Source organism: Rhynchophorus ferrugineus, unplaced genomic scaffold (genome assembly GCF_030347505.1).
Source record: "Rhynchophorus ferrugineus isolate W39M unplaced genomic scaffold, kcgeb_rfMv2 rfM6, whole genome shotgun sequence".
Lineage (NCBI taxonomy): Eukaryota > Metazoa > Arthropoda > Insecta > Coleoptera > Curculionidae > Rhynchophorus > Rhynchophorus ferrugineus.
In genome coordinates, this window is record NW_027472585.1 from 36477870 (window position 1) to 36500062 (window position 22193).

Sequence of the window (22193 nt, forward strand, 5' to 3'; positions counted from 1 at the left end):
TTGTGGAAACATGTTAAAGTACTTCATTTAAGCAAGAATATGCGTGTCGAGTTGCAAAATGACCAATCTGGAAACATATTCTCTAAACAACTCATTGACATTGGTAATGGCAAATTTCCTATAGACATGTTGACGGCTTGCTTTTGCTATGACTATAAACAAGTCCCAGGGGCAATCATTAAGTGTTTGTGGTATTAATCTAGAAAACCCATGTTTCTCACATGGTCAATTGTATGTTGCCTGTTCCCGTGTTGGAAAACCATCAGATTTGTTTATCTATGCGCCAGGTAATCAAACAAAAAACATCGTATACCACAAAGCAATATAATGATAATAATAATAATAATTATGATTCACATGATTAACAATAAAGCGATTACTTACTTTTCAATCCTTATATATGTTTTATTTAATTATTTTTTATTCACAACGCCCTATCACCAGGGTGATGGTTCTGTTCAGGAGAATTTTTTAAAATACGTAGGCACAAAAACTGCCACATTACAAATCTTTTTGACAGGACGAAGTCTGTCGGGTCAGCTAGTTTTTAATATATTATTAATCTAGTATTATATTCAGTATTCTTAAAACTACATTTCTTAACAATAATATGGTTGTCCATACTTTAATACATTAACACAGTCAGTAAGTGACAGAATTATTATCTTTTTTTTATAAACTAATAATTTTTATCGTATTACTTATATGGCATAAAGAAACAATTATATGTTTTCAGTGGGTATTATAACAAATTATAACTACTTAACTCTATTTAGTTTACGCGCATAAAACATAATCTTTATTTTTTGAATTGTTTTAATTAATGGTGTTTTTCATACTCTTTAATATATCAATACCATTTAATAGTATTATTTATGATTTTTTGTTAAAATACTTAAATGAAAATTAATTGTTTTAAAGCCTTCTAAAGTTAGTAATAGAAGTACAATTATAGTTACTCTATTATATAAGAAATACACTTGATTTACTTTCTTTTTATTATCTTAAAGAATACTAACTTATTTACAAAACCTTTCCATAAAATACATATTATTATTTATGAAAATGTTAATGCACAAAAATTAATTTTCAGATATACTAATATTTTTTCTAATTTATTTGTTATTTTCTAATATGGAATAATAATAAAATAACCAAACCAAATATAATAACCTATGAAAATCTATTATTTATTTATTTATTTAAATGACTTAATGAACATTAAAAATTAATAATAATTAAATGATAAAGATATTTTTGAGTTAAATGTCATTATTTATCTCTCCATATATAAATTTGTGCAAGAAATATTTTAAAGTGAGAGTATCTATTTATATCAGACCTTATAATGCCTGACCAATCTCTATGTTGAACCAATTCAGCTCAACTACTTCCGGTTTATCAGACTACATAAACGAAAACTATACATTTCTTATAAAAGACATAAAAAAAGTAAAAAAAAAACATAGAAGGCAAGTGAAATTTCCAAAAACAGTTAATAAACGGCGCTATATCGGGTGTGCCAAGGAGAGATTAGGATTATCTAATTTACAAATTCCATAATAACATTTTTAACGAAAAATTCAGCGTTCTAATAATAGACGAGGGGATCCTCAATCTACGTACTCTATTTTTATACGAACGAAGTTGCTTCGCGTGGGATTTGAACATTCATAACGTTAGAGACGTTGTCACGAGAGCGCACATGTGTCAGAAAGTCGACGAAATCGTAAACACCCCCTATAATAAAAATAGACTTTGTTGATTTTACCAAACTGAGCGTAAAATATCGTATACAACGTGGCTGCAACTGGTAGTAAAATAATCTGCAAATGATATAAAAGTTTCTTTGTGATTTATAGAAATTTCATTTTATTTACAATTTGTACAATTTATACTGATTTTTGACAATCAAACCATGTAATGTTATCAAATTTAGCTTTGGTTTAGCCCATAACAGCAAAACATTTGAAAACCAAGATAAATATAATCAAAAACAGGAAATAATAAACAACTTTAACACAAAATATCTTCACAAATACATTCAGATATAATGCAAATGCCTGTATCCATAATTTTTTGGTCTGATGGAGTTTTTAAGAGCAATTTAAATGTTTTGAATGATTTTTATGATATCTTTGTCATATACGCAAAACTAAATAATACCAATCAGGAACTTGGTCTCAGATTCTGGACTAGGATTTTGAATAAAGTATAAATATTTATTATTTATACTAGGTTGTACAATAAGGTTGCCATAAGCGCTATCTATTCGTCGACAATAAAACTAAAAATTCTACGACACTAATATATATATATCTTCTTTCCAAAGGACATAACTAAGATTGTCAGATTCTATTAAATTGAATTTGAACATTTTAGACAAAACAAGCTATTCGCTGATAACGGAACGAAAATTACAATAAGAAGCTGAGTACTGTGGCTTATTTTTGCAACTATAAATCCACATAAACTATGTAGGAATACGATACTTATAACTATAAATCTTTTTCATTTCCACGAGCTAATTAAAAACATTAGTAGTAATACCTCTTTAAATAAAAATGGGTATTAAGCAAATAATAAAACAACACATTTTTATACCTCATAATTGACTCTTTATAAAGTAATGGGAAAACATCATTACAACTAGGACTACCAATTATTTTAATGTATGCTTTTAATATCCTAAATACATACTTGTAGATGTTTTTGGCACACACTCTACACTTGTGTTCTTTAAAAGTTTCAGTTATTTGTAATCTAGTTTTTGGTTCATAATCAAAGAACTCGCATGCATTGAATGTTTTTTACATTTTACAGTAAATTTTGAGCGTTACGATACATATTGTAAATAAGGCGTAAAGTCGTGTATCTCTACTTGAACAATAAAACCATATTGTAGTGCATATGTTTGACAGGTAATAGTCCATAGCATATATAGATATAATGTTAGTACCATCATTTACTTAGTCAAAAGTTACTGCACTTTGAAAATGCAGTTTCCAAAAGGACATTTTGTCCTATGTTAAAGATGAATATTGCACTGATTACGCATCTTTAATTATTAGTCGACAAAAATTAATAACTGCCTGGGAAATGTCGGCACATCCAACGTATATCTAGTCCGATAACTAAAAACTATTTTAATGGTGGTTGGCGAAAATGACTTGGTTGCACTTTTTGCAAAAAAAACTCAGAATTTCTATAGTGGCTGAATTATGCTCTAACCAGACGAGTAACAAAAGATCATCGATTAAAACGGCACATAAACTATTGCCTGTTTAAATATTAAAAGAAATATATTGAAAATTTTAAAATTAAGTAACTCTTCGTAAAATTATTAAAGGGAAGAAACTGTTAAAAAAACATTATTTATCTATAATAATTTATTTAAAATCATAATGACAGATACTGCATATAACCATTTAAATATGGTGAAATTAATTTGTACATAATTTACAACATATATTACATAATATCATTTGAAATCAGCTAGAGCCAGGATAAAATTACCTTTATAAAGCAGCCTAAACATACTTAGACCTTTTTGATAACGTGCCAAAACACTTAATACTATACATTATTAATATTTTATTATGCCAATAATGTTTTATTAATTATCTTATAGTCGGCTTAGAACTGCTCTCTAAATATAAAGCATAATTTTATGGTGGTTCTAAAAAAATGAACAAGACTAGTTCAAACATCACTATAACCTAAATGAATAATTGCAACTCCAATATTAATAAACGTAAGAAAAAAATCCAAATGGTCATTAAAAAAAAGAAAACATATAAGTGGGCAAAACTAAAAATCACATACATGATATTACTTATAACGATAACTGCTTATACCATAATTTTTATCTTCAGTCTAGAGAGTTATTTAGAAGGAATTTCTTTAAAATGCACGTAGGACAAAACTATTCTTTAATTTATGATAAAAGTTCTCGTGTCTACCATTTTTCTTATAAACAAAGCTTATGGGAAAATACTTTTGTTATGATTTAGAATTGGAAGAATCACGTCTAGAAAGATATGTTGATATAGAGAAATAGAAGATTATTATTTACACTATGGAATGATCTGACTGACAATTTTAACTAGGATGATTACAATCCACCATATATGAAAATGTTAATAAATACTTAAATAGATTCTCTTACCACAAATATATTGATTTCTAAAAACATTTCAGTAAAATCTATGTTTCATGCTTAAAATAGAGCTGATGTTCAACATTCATCAATATATTTAAAGCAGGAAAATTAGTAAACTATAGGTAAGCAACATCGACAAAGGTTTGTGATTCAAATAGAGCTACATTTCATACAAAAATACAATAGATAGATTCAACATACATCAACCAAAATAAAAAAGTTTTTCCAAATCGTCAAAAAATATATATCAATGTTCTTTCCTACTTCCTTAAAAACACTCTGCATTTTTTCAACATCACATGTCATCATGAATACCAGTCATTTATTTTTGTCAGGAGATATGTTACTTTAGATATCCTAGTACACCAGCAGAACTGGTCGTTCAGGTTCATGATGAAACGAATTACTATAAAAATGGAAACGTTCAGCCGTCGTTTAGGCTCATATACAAAATATAAACAAATACTGATTTTATTCAGAATAATTAGAAAATGTTTCTTATAAAATAAAATATTTACAACGATGGTTTATAAAGACAATAATGTAATAATTTCATTATATATAAATAATATATTAAAGGAGCAAACTCTTTCAAGATCAGGTACGTGTTACGGAGGCAAACAATAAATTAAAGATATTTTTGTGTTAAGTTATACTGGGATCGATACATATGTCGAAATCTTAAAAGGTTCTTTTAAATCTATTGTCAACCTCAGTACCCTTAAATAATGGTTGAATAGTTAATATATTTATACGTCAAAAAGTGCTATATGTATATAATTGAAATTTTCCAATAAATATTATCTGTTCCGTTCCACTGAGTCGCCTCTTAAACTGCAGAAACTTGGGTTTCTTCGTCATCTGAAACAAAAACTCGTTGTATTTATCCAAAAATTAGTTTAAACAAATAATAGGCGAGAAATAACATATGTAGTCTGTACATTAAAAAATGTTAGTTATTTTAAGTGCTTCATGATATTCATACATTTTATACACGTGCTTTAAAATAAATATAGTCAAAAGAGTCATAGTTCGTCGTAGGCATCGAGTTCATGCATCTATAAACGAATTTTGTAAATACAAAATTCAGGTAAAATGATTATATTTACGGCATCCTGTTTAAAATAAAACCATTAATAAACATCGAAATAAAATAAGCATTATTTTACACCCTATAAACATGGTTTTAATAAACTATACCCACATATCGTTGCATAATTCCACGTAAATCGCTACAAAGATGTAAGTCGTGGTATATCAGTCAAAAGTCAATTGAAGCAGTGTTGTTATTACCTTCCAATGTGTTTCAGCTATTAATATCGTTACAGTCATGTCAAATTGTAGTGTCACACCATAATAATTTCGTTGTCAGTCGAGTCAAAGTTCTCATTTCCTAAGGAAAATCCATATTAAAAAAAAGCTAGTCTCCGGTCTTTGTCTATATTGGCGTGGTCCTTAACGTACCTTGATCGGTATCTGGGTCAGTATGATAATGGTAACCTTGAGTCACACCTTCATGGGAATGAGCCCTACCAAGTCGATGAAGACGGGCCATATGAGCGGCAACACTGTACGAAGGAGGTTGTCTCCTGTTGGCACCTAAAAATTAACAAAAGAACTCAAAGATACAATTTGCCAGTACTTGTTTCCACATCGAGAACGATCACTATTGGATTGACCTGATCATTACTGATTAACACTTTGTAAAGCCACTATTAATAGGAATCGTACGATGATTATGACGGTAAGATGACATACACAAATTGTAGTTGTTAACTGCATCATGTTTAGCACACAAAATAATGTAAATAAATTAAGGTCATAGAGAAATATAGATTTAACTTAATAGGAAATTTTGGAGAAATGTTTCGCGACGCCCAACATGTAGATGTCGCTACTTTTAACTTATTACTTGCTTTATCGCTATAAGACGCGACGGAAACTGATTCGCTCACTTCGTTTCTATGGTACGTTTGTTATTTATTTATTTTGAGCTCCATTTTCAGTATGGCTGTCCTCAGGAATAGTACGTTTAGAGATTAAATTATTAGTTCATTAGTATATATAAGTCGGTAGTACAAAAAATAAAGTGAATTATTAATCTAGGAAGTGTTGTGTCTCCGGATGCACAGATAGTAAAGAAATGCAGAATCGTTTTCGTTCGAAGAAGTATTTGGATGTCATTAAACAATGGTTGATAATGTTAAAAATCCCAAACCGAATGAATTAAGTATCAAAGAAATTTATGATCGTTTTGTTGTTGTAAGTTGGGGTAAGTTTTTCATATATATTCAAACATCAAATATTGATTTTTTTAATTTTAGAAATTAATCCCCTTCCAAAAGAAGCTATGTAAACGGGTATATAATTTTCTCCTTGGATCAATAGTTGCAGCTCCAATAAAATAAATAGTAGCTCCCGAATGCAAATCTATTTAGGTAGGTCAACCGATATTCAATACACGAGGAATATTGCTGTAAAATTTATTGCTCAAGTAAGAACAAATTTGTTAAAGTGACATCAATTTAATAACTACCTTGAGGGGTTCTTTTCATTAAAGAAAAAAAGTTTAATTATCCATATAAATATATTGGTTTAAGGCTTAAGGCTATATATAACAAGATAGTTTTTTTTTGGATCCAGCTGATGGATTCAGGAATACACATCCTCGGCTAGTATGTTTTAGAAGTCATTTGAATCGTTTAACATAAGTTAATTTTTTCATCTCATTAGCTAAGGAAACTAAGAACATGAGGGCTCTTTAAATAATTATAATAGCGGGGGATGACTATAACTTCAGTTCCCAATGTTCCTATATGAATAGGCGAGCCAAGGCAATATCTTATGCCGCAGAATATTGCTTCATTATACTATGAGTAGGGTTCTTTTAACCTCTTCTTTTAATTAATTTTTAATTTTTAAACTCTTTATTTTATCTAGATTAAATTGATGGCACTAAACAATACTTATTTATGTCTTATAGATATATTTATTTTTATATTATTATATTTTATAAATAAATTTACATTATATATTTATTGTTATCGATTATATTTATATTTATTTACTTTTACATATATTTATATTTAATTGAATTTTATAATTGGTTTTTATAATTATGCGACCTCTGGATGTTGGGCAAAAACTTTGCGCCAGAGTCCCCTATTGAGTTGCATCTTTATTACTCTATGATTAAAGTATTTATAAAGAAAAGTGTTCGATGTTCGGAAAAAGTTCTAACAGATCCATAGGTGAACATTTATAGTATTTAGTGTCAATTAAACTGGATAAGGAAGGATATGGACAAGTCATGTGAATCACCAAACCTAAATAGTAGAGTCGCTATTTGCATGTTTAATTGAAAAGAGCAACAAGTCTTATTGTTGGTGTTGTTTTGGTTAATTTTTGTTAATATACATTTTAAATCATGCTTTTAAAAATGTTACACAAAATGCTATGTTCTTAAAAGTAGATATGCAATATGTACTTTACATCTTTTAGTAATTTATCAGTAATTTGCTAATTTGAGGAACATGTGCATATATAGTTTTGAGCAATGTATTGGTTCCTTATGAAGTATATTGGATAAGTTAACGGATAAGCCATGTTGTTTTAGCGGCGCTTGCTGACCTGTTGTTTATTAATCAGTTCCTGATGCCAAAATACCTCATAAAGGGCTCATCAGGTGTATGCAGATGAAGTTACAATTTACTGCAGATATTAGACCAGTTTTTTATATACCACCAAAGACGAGTGCTACAGAACGATTGTCTCTATAGTCCATTTAACAGTGAACTCACGTCATCACGATGTCGAATGTGTTGCCTATCACAATTTGTAGATTCGTCTTAAAATCAGACATTATTTTCCTTCTTATTTTATTTTAGTTAAAAAGAGATACAATGCTTTCTAATTCGATTGCTCGATTGTTACAAAATTGGCCTGATTGATAAACGTGATTGTCAAAATAAGTCCTGTAAAAATTCAATTGTTTCATAGCCGGTGTACCATTTTAATGGAATTGCGGTAAAGACGTAGCAAAAGTATAACTAACATCACATCAACACACACTGCCACATCAACTTTGAGTTTTCGTTAATTTTAGCTTTGGCATATAACAAAATTCCGAATAAAATAATGAAATAAAAATAATGTTAATAAATATAATTCATTTTAAGAATGTAGTACATCTATATAATGTCGTTTCAGTTCGAAATTATTAATTAGAGACACAATCTGTTTCGGACTCTGACTATCTAATGGCTTCGGCATTTTAAATCAGAGTAATAATAAACAGCGATTTGAAATGTATCAAAACAAAGTTTTCCAGTTTATAATAACCTGTAATTATTATCATTAATATCTTTAAGAATTTTGCAGACGTTTGACAACCACGTGAATTTTGTAGGCTAATTCGGTTACATGTTAGAACGTATCAGAGAGCATTGTATCTCTTTTTAACTAAAATAAAATGAGAACGAAAATATTGTCTAATTCTAAAATGCATTTACATATTACGACAGGCAATACTACATAGTAATGCCGTGAGTTCACTGTTATTTTGAATAGGCCATATAATACACAACAATGATATAAGTCATAAAATATCTCAGTCGTTATAATAGATATATGATATATCTTCCCATAATCGATATATTTTCACTATTAGCTCTTGATCAAACAACACTTGTTAAAATTATTTACAAGAATATGTCATGACAGTGTTGTCCAAGTAAAATATAATTAACAAATAAACCAACAAACTGTGTGTATATATATATATGCACATGTAAAATAAAGGAATAATGTTTATAAATTATAACATATATTTACATATGGTCAGAGTACAGTAGTATACGTTTGATTTAAAATAGATGTTAGAGTTTGATTATTTATTAAATACAATGTTCGTGTATAAAGCAAACATGTTCATGCACACAGTTAGATTTAGAAGACAAACCAAACTAAGCGAAAAAGCTAGTACTGTCCAATTAATCGCTATCCTGCTACATGAAGACTTACCATTGCGTAAAGCATGAGGTATAGGGGGTAAGACGGCCACAGCATGAGGACAAGGTGGTATAGCACCAGATCGCGTAGGATACCAGCCTATCACCAATGACAAACAACAAACTCTATGTAACACTTCAGTGTATATAACAAACAGGGGTACGGCAAAAACATTACAAGGCACTCTCACGCATCACAAGACAAATACATATTCGGTTATAAGCAACCCTTTGAATAATGTAGGTGGCCACCCTTAGGCATGTAGCTATGAAATTCGTTGTGATCAAAAATGTTCTAAAAATGTGTTAATTTCCCTGTCCTCATTTCCATGTTTTATTAAAAAGACCGATTATTTAAGATAATAGAGAAAAAAATACTAAGTATTACTTGAATGAGCATTTTTGATCACTTATTATCATATGAAAACCATTAGTTCTCTAACCAAGATAATGAAAGTAAGAATATATCACATTGATTTGCAAAAGCACCTCATAAACTGTAATTAAATATATTTAAAAAATGTTCTATAAAGGAAAATTATATAATATAGATCTATAGTGAATGATCTATGTTATCTTTTCAAATGAGTTTTTTTGGAGAGATTTAAACTATATATGTGCAAAATATTTACATGTTGTGATATAAACTTTAAACATTTAGGTATTTAACAATGAAAATTAATCATAATTATAAATACCTGCTGGTAGTACAGTTGAATGTCTTGACGGGCTCGGACATCTCACTTGATAAGGGTGACAATCACCTGTGGAGCCAGTGGTGATCTGACTAATTGTGCTGTGACCAGAGTCAGAAGATGTGACCGAACCTGAAGTAGAAAGAAACATGCCACCATATAGAGTGCGATAGGAAATTAAGAAATTTTACAGTGTGCTTTCAGAATAAATCAGGATATTCTATACAAGTAGAAGTTTGAAGGAGCAAACAAAGGGTTATCCTGTGTTATTACCTGATGTTAAAGTTTTTCTCAATGGCAAGTTACTGAGTGACGTTACACTACTACTCTCCGCTGACAATGCAACCGAAGGTAATGGCGTGGGAGTGTCTGAATGGGACCGCTCGTGCATTGCTCGACCGCCAGTACCTGAACTGCTGGAACTATGCGATCCATAACTTGAATAACTTCCTGCAAAAAAAAAACACAATTGCAATTAAGTTAAACATTTTTATATATTCAAAAACATAAATTTTGATATTACGCCTTCGGTATTATTTATTTACTTCACTACTAGTGTAAATTTGTTTGAACCTCAACAACAAACATTTTAATCACATTCCTGTGTATCAAATCTGTCAAACATGTACTAAATATTTCCAGTGGTTACGACTTATAATAGTATATGTTTAGTAAATGCCAAAGAAAAAATGATGTATGTAAGTGAACTTCATTAATTTTGTTAGTTACCTGTGGCACTAGGGGCTCTTCGAACAGCAGGACTAGATTGGTTAATAGGCACGCTATGGGTCGGCGCTTGTTTAGGTTGATGGGGCCTAGTTTTAGCCGGTTCAGACAATGACAGTAGCTTTCTAACAGCTTGGGGAGAAGCTGAACCTGTTTAGAGTTTTGGGACAACCCATTTAATTAGTTGTTAAAAAAATTATTTGCGGCGTAAGACCACGCAAAAAAGAAATTATTACTGGCTTTGACAACATAGAAAAACACGTACACATAAGTGAGGAGATAATTCTGATGTACAAATTAATGTGTTCAGTCGTTATTTGCAAAAAATATACAACTTATTTATCTTGAAAGATAAAAACATAACCAACGACAGTACTATAATGATGAATATATTAGGTGTACAACTTTGCTTTCGCCGTTTTTGCAAGTAGCTATTAATATGGCTTTAGTGTTAAGTTCTGATGGAAATAAATCAACATCATCAATAAAATCTCATATACAAACGAAAATCTCCTTATTCAAAGGATGTTTTAATTTTCAACTTCAACATAAAGATATCTATAACTATAGCTTGCTGAATAGTTGTATGTAAAAAAATTCTTGCATAACTCAGAAAGAAAGCAGATAGGTGATGCAGGATTGCAATATACTACAAAGGGTGTTGTGATGGTACTGTAACAAACGATGAGTAGAGCATTGACAACAAATACATTCCGTTATAGAAGCGGAATCATGATCAAATAACAGTGAGTTCTGGAAACAGGATGCAAAACATGTGAAAATCTTGATGGAAATGTTTAAATAGGAAATTCCACGATATATTTTTGACATTGCTCTTCCTGGTTATTATTTGTTTCAATCCACGACAGGTAGCCTTGTTTATAAAATCAACACTTGCACAGAAGAAGAAAACAGAATTGACTAGTAGATAGTTTTAACCTTCCTTATGATGCTTGTGATCTAGGGGATCAAAGCATTTTCGTATTTTTTTATTTTCTAGGAAATCAAATATTTTGCGAGATGGTGGATTTGTAATCCTGAAGGTTATGGCGAAGCTTGTAGGTAAGCCACATTAGAGTATATACATACCCTACTGTGTGCTTTTAATAATTAAGAGAAACGTTTTGGTTTTATAATAAAATATCATTTAGTTTTTGTAGTATATAAGGAGAAATTAAGGCTATTTTATGATACACTAATAGTCAGTAAAATAATGAATAATAAAGTCATTATATACTATTTATGTTTACATTAAATTCTTTAGTTTTAAATATGGGAACGTCAAAATATACCCGAAAATTGCATACAATGGCGATAAACAATAAATCAATCAATTCATAATGTATAACCAGTTTTTTAAATGTGATATGATAAAAAAACAAACGGACGAAGCAGTGTCGTTGTACACTTATTAAAAGAATTAATTTGCAAATCTGGTGAGAACAGATTTCATGCTAAAAATGATTGTGCATTGAAATGTTATTATAGCAAATTTAAACTGTATGAAGACTTACCAAACTTAGGTGTAGGTTTGCGCTCGTCGCTAGCGCTACTTGTACTACTGGTTGTGGATGGCGCTGGCGATGCATGCCTCTTAGACCTCTGACTGCCTGGACCCGAAAATCCTCCACTGCCCGCAGAGTTACCTAAACAAGCAAAAAATGTTACAATGCATTTCAAGACTTTCAATTTCTCTTAAATTCACCTTCACACTCCAAAGACATCTCATGCAATTTCTGTTCATCGGTCTCCACATGAAGATTGTTCAAATATGCCTTGACTCTTCTCACCATTTGTGATTCTTCAAACATCTTCTTTGGGTTTGGGGCAGCGGTAGATTTTTTACGTCGCTTAACGGTAGCTTGACCTGATACATACAGCGATGCTATAGTAAGTTCCTAAATAACTACAAGTTCAGCGATCCTGCGATATGTCTTACCCTGATACTGAGAAGTAGCCGTAGTCATCTGGTTAAGGGCAACCATCGCGTTACTTGCTGGTTGTCCTCCCAATTCTAACATGGTTAACAGATCATACGGACTGCTACACATATTGCTCAAGGAACGAACCTCTTTGGCGATCATTCGGAGCTTTTCAAAGTTGATTAGGCCTTCGACGTGCGAATCATTACCTAAATGGATGAAAGTCAAGTCTTTTTTGACTACTGGATAAAAGGGAATCTGTGAAAAAAAAACAAAATGTATTACAATTTTCAAAATATTAATAGTTATTTACTTAGAAGTAGTCCAAAATTGTTGATATCAGAATTGTTAAAACTAATTTAGCATTCAATAGATAATTTCAGCTCTTTTTAGAGTACTTCTTCCTAACCATCATATTGATGATGTTAACGCATCTCACCTTCAGCATAATCAAAATTTTACACTGTCTTTTATTTTACTAAGCATAAAACATGATTGGAACAAGTGTATGTGTACAATGAAATGCACCAAAAGTTTTATTTAAAAATACAGATAAAAATAACAGGCAGGTTTATAAGGTCACAATTATTGGTCTCTGAATTTAAAGAGTTTTAGAATATTTGATTGAAAATTTTATCATCAATATTACTTAGAAGGCAACACAAAATAAATTCAGATTACCATATTACCGAAAGAAACAAATTAAAACTGAACCACACCAAACTTACAGTATGGTTTAGTACCAGATAATTCTACAAGAAAAAGAAAATAAAACATGAATCAGTATTTTCTCTGTTATAAGCATTATAAAAGTGGCGTGAGTTTATATAGAAGTATAAATCCGGGAAAACACTTACAATAGGTGGCTGAGTCTCTTCAGAGCTGATCAACTGTCTGTATTTGCTCATGTTCCTCGACGGATCCATCAATTGTTGAAGGTCGTTGAAGATTCTTTGATATTTTCCTGGTAACTTGTCCCATGTTTGTCTCAGTCTCGATACGGCTCCGTGTCCAAGACCGCTGACGATGGCGAACATTGAATTGAAATTCTTGCATTCTTTGCATTGACCTACACAAAGGTATGTAAAATTATATTCTACTTTCACAGATTTTAAATCAGTTTACAGTTACAACATTTTATGTTCTTTGATTTGAACCAAATTATAGTAAACAAATTAAGATTGGTTGAAATTATCATTAATATTATCTAATCCCACATATATGTTCTATTTACAATATGATGATCTAACAATGTTGGTTTTAACAACTTATTAAAATAGTGACGTGAAAGTTAACATTCTAGAGAAATGAAACATTGTTTATCAATATCTAATAATGTGTCAATGATCTGGGAAACTACTTACGTGCCACTTTAATGAACTGCTTAATAATCTTCATACGTCGTACGGGATTTTGTTCTGCGCACACCTCGCTGACAACCCAAAACATTTCTTTATTGACCAAAGCGGCAAACTGTTCGAGCATCACCGTGCCATATTTGGATTTCAATTCAAACAGGTCGTCAATGTATTCCGTAGGTTCTATCTGTCTAAATATACTAAAGTCTTGCAATGTGAGTTGGAGCGCCACCTAAAAAGGAACGCGATATTAAAACCGGTTAACTAGAAGAGCGCGTTCATGTTTACCTCAACGGCGTTTAACTGGAGAAAGTGCACAGCACTCTCTCGAACCAATTCTGGTGCCAACTCGTCAGGTACTAATGTTTCGGTCACGCCGTTAGTTTTCAAATAATATCGGCTACTGAGACCTATCCGTTCCGCCAGATTTTGAAGCTGATCGGGTAAACGCCTCTGTTTGATGGTTTGGGTATCAGTTACCGACACTTCGCATAAGCCGAAGTTTGAACTGGGATCGATCATGCCGAATTCCTGTAACGCCAACATGACCACCTCATGCGCCGTCGTTTCTTTGTGTATAAGCAGGTATTTGTAGCTTTGATCTGGCTTATAAACCTGTAGAAGTATATCGATGATTAAAGTGTGAAGTACTTTACATAATGGTAATGACTTACTTTAAGAACATGCTCGGGAAAGTCGGACAGTCTCCAATCATCATAACAAATTGACATGAGATCAGGATTACTCTGTGACTGATATAGGTGGCTTGTTAGATTCGAAGGGGAATTGATGTTATCAACTTGATCAGATCCAATACTAGAAATAAAATTTAATTGATATCTTAAATTTAAAAATGGAAACAAAATTATAATTTTATCAATTCCCTAAATCATACATATTTTTAATCAATATTAGGATATTAATGTTAGTTTAATGAAAACCGCATTTTGGTTTTATTTCCTTACATATTGTATCTTATACAAATCATCTTTATTTATGTACATTTCTGGTATCTCATAATTGATAATAACTGCATGGTTATATTTTGAAGAAGACATTGTGTATTAGAGATAAATAAGTGAATTAAAGTACAATTCAAAACCATTAAATAATACGTAAAGAATGGGGGATTGTTTAAAATTAAGTATCTAAAAATAAACATATTGATGGGACGTAATTACGTTTATTTATATGTAAGAAATTTTTTTAATTCTAATTTATTAGACTATTTAACTATTTTTGTAATATTTGTGAAATGGGAAAAGAGTTGTGACTTGGGACAATATAAAATATCGCATTGTATCGAATGTCTGGCGAAGTTAGCTCAAGATAAGAAAAACACCGAGCAAACAAAAAAGATGTCTCATCGGCTCTTTGTGGAGTATTCTCGATAATGGTGGTTCAGGTACTGAGGCTAGACGAACCGAGTCAGAAGTTAGACTTGGTAGAGGATCCCTTATGGTACCCGAGATCGTGGATTTTCAAGCATTCCTTAAGAGGCCGTAACGCAGGTGTTTTATCGGCATCAGAAATTCCTAGTTGCAAACGAATCGGGATACAGAAAGGCATTTCTTGGACCAGCCTTCTCAGCTACCACCAAGAACTCGAGGAAGGAGCTTCAACGATAAAATACGATGCATCGACAACGAGGATCAGAATTAAGAACAAATGAACAGTCAGACAAGAATAACAGACGTTGCCAAAGAATTACACTTAGAACAGAAACTCAGAATTATCAAAAGAATTACAGAATTAGCCAAAAAACATTAATTAAGAAATAGCCTAGAGGGTCAAGATTTAAATAAAAGTATAATAATCATATCAGTTCGGTCCGATGACAGAATCTGTATTATCCAAAACCAGATAGACAATTTAGTAAGTCCATCCAATTCATAATTCTTTTCACCATTATAGATCGATTTAACTTATTTAATTGTATATATTTTTATATTATTCATTTAAATAAACAAACTCGGCCTTGTGCATTAATTTACGTGAAAAGGAGAGAAAATAATTTGTATTTCATTATTTTCTCTCTTTAACAACTCAACACATATTTTGTCTATACAAAATTAATATATTTGACATGAATATTTAGTTATTATTGTTGAATAAAACATACAGCATTGATGAATATTTAAAATTTTGATATTTATACTTAAAAATGTAATCGCAACTTACTTTATTATATTTTTAGGTAATATATTCATTTTCATTAAAGCTTTCTGCAACCTCTTCTTCGGTCCCATAGTGGAAAACATCGGTTTTTTAACTTCTTTCTGGGGACTGTTGATAGTTACTGGCTGCGAACAAAGGGTATCGTGGGCCATGATGGTGGTTCCGTCGACGCTCGACAATCTTGCCCTGGGATCGTGTTGTATCTTGGAAATTTCCGACACCTTCCGGCTCCTAGGTCTGGGGGAATTGGCCGGCGTGTTGAGTAACTCCTTGAAATGGAGCAAATTCGATTTGACCGTGATGCTCAGGTGCGTGGCGCCCCGCAGGATATCGAGAGCCCTCGTCTGAGACACGTGCTCGAAACTCTGGCCGTTCACTTCGAGGATCTGATCGCCGCGCTTCAGCCCCACGTCCTCCGCCTTCGATTTCTTGTCCACCTTCGATATAAAGAACCCGAAGTGATGCTCCCCCAAGATCTGGAAACTGAGAGGTTCGTCTCTGTTGGGCCGGGCGAGAACGACGTTTCGAATGCGGGCCTTGGCCGCGCATGCTATGTTTAGTAAGCGAAGCTGACCGCCCATGTGCTCGTTCTCGAGTCCCTGCTCGAAAGTCTCGAGGAAATCGATCATGTTGGGGTCGGTCTCGAAGTCGGTGAAATGATTGTTGACCCAGAGCAGCACCACCCTAGTCACTCGATCGCGGATTTCGGGATCCTTGAACCATTCGAGTAGTTGGTTGGCGATGTGCAGGGAACTGGGGGTGAACACTCGGTGCGTCAGTAGGAAGTCTTCGACGTACGTGGGGTCGGTTAGCGAGTTCTCCTCTATTAACTGTTGCATCAAACGTTCCGGGGTGGCCCTAATAACTACGTGCCCTCGTCTGTTTGAGCCGGGCTCCATGGATCCTCGAAGTTCGGTCACCATCACTACGTTGCCGTCTTCCTCGTGTCTTCGAGTGTTTTCTTCACCTTGATGTAATATTCTATAAGAAAACGACATGTTAGCCGTTATATTTCAAACAAACAGAACGTGAAATATTACCTGTAATAATCTGACTGAGTTATGCAAACGAACTGACAATCATCGCATTTAGTCACCATAACTCCACGATGGTACAGCTTGTCCATTGTGGGAAGAATACCAAAAGCATCACCGGTATTTAAAGTTTGGTTCTCCTCCGCTGATATGACTACCTCTACGCACCCGTTTACCAGAACTGACCATGAGTCTGCAAATTCAACAAAGATATAGAGATTGAAATAGTGATAGCAACGTTGGCTGGTTTCGTACCTAATTCTTCACCATCGTTCATCACGATTGTTCCAGCTTTTTCGACCACAGCAAATACCATGACGGCACATAAAGCCCGCCGCACCGCCAGTGTCATATTGTTGAAGGCCTTGAGCTGCTGAGTGAATTCCAGTAGTGTATCTATGTCATCTTCGGTTCGTTCCGACGGTTCTTTTTCCAGACAATCTCGCACTCTGTCTCTTACCGCCAAACTCTGAAAAGTAACAATTAAGAATTGTTTCGGTGGATATAATAATTCAAACTACTTACGTCCATCGCTTCCACCAGATCATCCTCTTCGTCACTGTCAACGATACTCTCAACGAGTCCGGAAAGATCTGGTTCTTCTCCGTCCAATTCAGAGTGCGTTGATGCCATGGTATCCGAACCACTGTATGCCGACGAGGTGTCAGAAGAGTGTGAACCCCTAGAGCATTTATGGTAAAGACTCTGTCGGGGGATGTTATTATGTGGGTGTCCTCCATACTGAAATAAAAAAAATAATACCATTACTAGAAATATGATTTTTTTGTTTGATATTGAAATGTTTTAGAAAAATAGGCAGAAATAAATGTTTAACAAACACAGGGGTAAACACGATAGTTAAAATAGGTCGTTAGGATACTTTACTATGATTGATTACGTTTAAAAAAATTAACTTTTATTCTGATGATGAAACATTTGTAATATATGAATACACTGTTTTTATTGGTGTCATATTTGCCTAACAGACTAGATATTAAACATCGTTATAAAGTAAGGATACCAAGGTAAAGCTGTATGAATATTTTGGGATTATAGCGGAAAATACTCCAAAAAGATAACTTATACTACATAAAAATGTTTTGTAAGAAAGAGAGACGTATTATATTCGTATTTTGGTACACGTTTTCTATCATGATTATATTATTACAGTGCTAGGAAGAAATATATTTAGAGAAACATTAAGTTAGTTTCTTTTTTTATTTCAAGAGACAGCGATATGAGATATCTCTAACAATAATGCTATATTATAGCATGTTTAAAACTTTTAAATTGAAAAATGTGTTGTCCATTCTACCAGAATCAGACTATCATTTCTGCCGGTATCTGCAAGATAGTTTCAAAAGAAGCTTGTGAAAATCACTTAGTTCAGTTTGTCGTTCAGAAAGTTCTACGACAACGAAACACATACATCATTGTTTAGTGTTTGCCTTTATGTAAATAAAAACATAAAAGAAAATCGAAACTACTTTTTCCCAATACAATTTTTTTTCCAAATATAAGTACATGTCATAATTAATTTATCGAATATTTTAATGTAGTAGAAAAAAATTAGCAAAATAAACTCTTCGTATTTAGGTGTATTCAAGTCAGCCACTATAAAATTCCAATTCTATCGCTAGATGTCAAGTGTGTACACTCAACGGATTTGTATTTTCGAACAGCAATTACATTATTATCTACATTTATTCATATAAATAATTATAATATTCATACTGATATGTATAGAAGTTCAGGTTTGTTGTAATAGCTAACTTAAAATATCAGTTGGCCCAGAAATAAAATCAATTTTGAATACTAGATTAAGAATGCCTGATAAGGATTTATATATCATCGCTATCGATATTTTTTGACATTTTTTAGGGACATAGAGTATCGAACTTTGAATTTCAGACCATTTATCGCCCTAAAAATAAGTCCAATAGACTTAAATCTAAGATCTGTCTATCCTGTAAAACAGACAATGCACGTCAACGATGCAATTTCACGTCACACTTCCCAATGGTGCCCAATTAATTTAGAATTTTGGTTCACTTTACATTCCTTTTCTTGTAAATTCTAATTATTATTATTCACGTTTTGAAGAATTTTCTAGACAATGTCAAATACAACGTGGCGACACAAATCACAAATATAATTTTTTAAACTACTTTAGTTACATGTTCCGACGCATCAGAGAGAGTATTTTGTATCTTTTTAACTAATGTCAAATGAGAAGGAAAAACCCACTACGCGGTTTAAAACATATTGCATTTTGCAGTATAGTTTGGGTTTTCTAACGTGAACGCAATGGACGACCAAAAGAGGTTGTTACCAACGAAAACATTAAAAAAATCCACAAAATGATTTTGAATGACCGTAAATTGAAATTGAATGAAATAGCAGACACTCTAAAGATATCAACTGAACATGTACATCATATCATTCACGAATATTTCGGTATGAGAAAGCTCTGTGCAAAGTGGGTGCCGCGCGAGCTCACTTTTGACCAAAAACAACGACGAGTTGATGATTCGGAGCAGTGTTTGAAGATTATCAAGCGTAATAAACTCGAGTTTTTGCGTCGATATGTGACAATGGATGAAACATGGCTCCATCATTTCACTCCAAAATCCAATCGACATCCGCCGAGTGGACTGCGTACGATGAACCAGCTCCAAAACGTAGGAACACGCTACAGTCGGCTGGCAAGGTTATGACGCTTGTATTTTGGGATGCGCATGGAATAATTTTCATTGACTACCTTGAAAAAGGAAGGACCATCAACAGCGACTATTATATAAATAGCATTATTGGACCGTTTGAAGGTTGAAATCGCCGAAAAACGGACGCATTTGAAGAAAAAGAAAGTGCTGCTTCACCAAGACAATGCACCGTGTCACAAGTCAGTGAAAACGATGGCAAAAATCCATGAATTGGGCTTCGAATTGCTTCCTCATCCACCGTATTCTCCAGATCTGGCCCCCAGCGACTATTTCCTGTTCTCAGATCTCAAAAGCATGCTCGCTGCGAAGAAATTTTCGTCGAATGAAGAGGTGATCGTCGAAACTGAGACCTATTTTGAAGCAAAGGACAAATCGTACTAGAAATGTGGCATCGAAAAGTTGGAGGGTCGCTATTATCAGTGCATAACCCTTGAAGTGAATTAGGTAAAAACTGTGTTTAACTATGGTAGGTCGGGGACTTTTCAATTGACATGTTATGGCTGGTTTTAACTGATAGATACACAACTACTTACACTGTCGTCGAACATTATGCTTATGGGTCTATGAGCTCGATGTTCCATGAGGGGGGAACTTTGTATTCTTCTACCTTGATCTATATCTGGATAATCGATCTGGAACAAAAAAGATTATATCAATAAACGGACTTATATCCTGGTAAAAAATCTGGAATCAATCGAAAATAATACCTCAGAAGAATTTTCATTCTCCACATCGACGGTGGTGGAATTCGGCCACGAAACCGAGTTCTTCCTCCTTAGGTATTTCTTCAGAATCTGCACGTTTTCATAGATACCCGATTCCCTTCTACGCAGGGACACGTCGGCCAGGGAGACCCTTTTGCGGTGCAAGGGCCTGGCCTCCCGATCGTAAGACGTTCTCAAGGCGTGTTTCAACATTTCGACCGTCTGGTTAGGATCGAGGCTTTCACTTCAAGTTCGGTTCGGTTCAGTTCACACGCGCTATTAAACTAACAGTTTGATATCTCGGTAACATATTGTTTCATTATCAATAATTTGCAAACCGCAAGCAATTTTTAACTGTAGAGGAAAAAAGTCAAAGTTATATTTTCGTACATAACGTATTTTAATTAAATACAAAATGTAACGGAGTTTATTTAGTCTAACTTTTAATCCTATATATGTTATGTATTTTATTATATACAGTAGTAAAAGTTAGGATTAGATTCTAATATATTATCCAAATTAATGTTATTGTTATGCAACCCTCCATTCTGCAAAATAAACTCTGCACTGAATTATTTTATTTGGTCCATTATAAGAACTGTAAACGTTGATTTCTTTTTTAATTAAAAACTAATAAATAAATATTAGTTATTTAAAAACTGATGTTTATAATAATGAGTATTATATATGTTGCTTTAAATGAACGTTTTTTGTCATATTTTTCGTGACAATGGACAGAGTTGGGTAAAATTTAAATTAGTTTTTCAAATATTTATGGCTTCAAAATACATTTAGCGATCTTGTTAATGGTGTTCTGCAAAAAATAATCCTGGATAGATTTTGTAAGCAAAGTTGGCAACACTGCATCTGTACTGTACGTCATAATTGTTAAGTATCTTGTCAATTGTCATTTGCATTCTTAAACATTTAACTTCAGAAAAGTTCTGTCTAATTAAATGTATTAATATGAATGGTTCGATCGATGATCAAATTCAATCCACAAATAAGTCTACAATGCCGGACAATGATGGCGTTGGAGCGAAACAAGTGACTTGTTCGTTTTCCTTGTTCATTTTTCGACATATATAAGTGAAATAGCGTTATCATGTAGTGTATACAGCAAGTCAGAAACAACTCGGAACAATCCAAGGCAAGATATTTATTATCATTTTATTGAGGCTACGAACGAACGGAAGAGATGTTTGTTTTATATGGCGGGTATAGTTTTGTAGGATTTTGATTCCAACAGCTTTAATTTTGTGGTACGCTGGTCAGAATGATTCCAGGTATGATTGTCATGTAGAAGTAAAATTTCTTATCACCTACCACCATATCAACTTTGCCTTTTCCTGAACCATCCCGTAGTTCTTAGACATCTACAATTTGTCGACCTAAGACTTGATATTCATTCATTAATTCGTCTACAGACTTTTATATAAACTAACCTCTATTTATTATAATCTTTTTCTCTTTGTTCACTACGTTTCTATACTGCAATTGCTATTTCTAAATTTCCTAAATCAATATATTAAAATTCCGCACTCGTCGTGCTTGTATATTGATGCAAATACAACAAAACAATAGTAATAAATTAATTTTATAAAATAGAATCGTACTAGGCGTATCTAACGTAAGATGTAATTAATTAAACAAAAAAGAAACCGATAAAGATATATAATAGC

At 32.7% G+C, this 22193-nt stretch overlaps 1 protein-coding gene and 1 long non-coding RNA gene across 25 annotated transcripts in view; one reads left to right on the forward strand and one right to left on the reverse strand.

Annotated features, from left to right (window-relative positions):
• Positions 1-3374: 3374 nt before the first annotated feature.
• PDZ-GEF (PDZ domain-containing guanine nucleotide exchange factor) overlaps positions 3375-22193 on the reverse strand; it is a 178270-nt gene continuing 159451 nt past the window's right edge. For 3 of the 24 annotated variants that reach the window (XR_013006335.1, XR_013006341.1, XR_013006342.1), the window contains 19 exons: positions 20341-20439; positions 17610-17825; positions 17340-17553; positions 17091-17277; positions 16054-17031; positions 14547-14688; positions 14161-14487; positions 13879-14104; positions 13372-13583; positions 12532-12772; positions 12298-12477; positions 12107-12238; positions 10596-10742; positions 10140-10316; positions 9870-9998; positions 9185-9271; positions 5627-5761; positions 5456-5555; positions 4885-5023 (listed from right to left, as the gene is read on the reverse strand). Coding sequence is in view for 14 of the 24 variants with exons in the window: in XM_076408770.1 (XP_076264885.1) it covers positions 4992-5023; positions 5627-5761; positions 9185-9271; positions 9870-9998; positions 10140-10316; positions 10596-10742; positions 12107-12238; positions 12298-12477; positions 12532-12772; positions 13372-13583; positions 13879-14104; positions 14161-14487; positions 14547-14688; positions 16054-17031; positions 17091-17277; positions 17340-17553; positions 17610-17825; positions 20341-20439 (3861 nt within the window). In the remaining 10 variants the exon portion in view is untranslated. Of the gene's footprint in view, positions 5024-5455; positions 5556-5626; positions 5762-9184; positions 9272-9869; positions 9999-10139; positions 10317-10595; positions 10743-12106; positions 12239-12297; positions 12478-12531; positions 12773-13371; positions 13584-13878; positions 14105-14160; positions 14488-14546; positions 14689-16053; positions 17032-17090; positions 17278-17339; positions 17554-17609; positions 17826-20340; positions 20440-20514; positions 20866-22193 lie in introns of all 24 variants that reach the window. The other 21 variants (XR_013006336.1, XR_013006343.1, XM_076408771.1 and 18 more) reach the window with 17 other exon arrangements.
• LOC143199070 (uncharacterized) lies at positions 5757-7207 on the forward strand. Its single transcript, XR_013006348.1, has 2 exons — positions 5757-6434; positions 6487-7207. It is a non-coding gene; the product is annotated as an uncharacterized LOC143199070 (long non-coding RNA).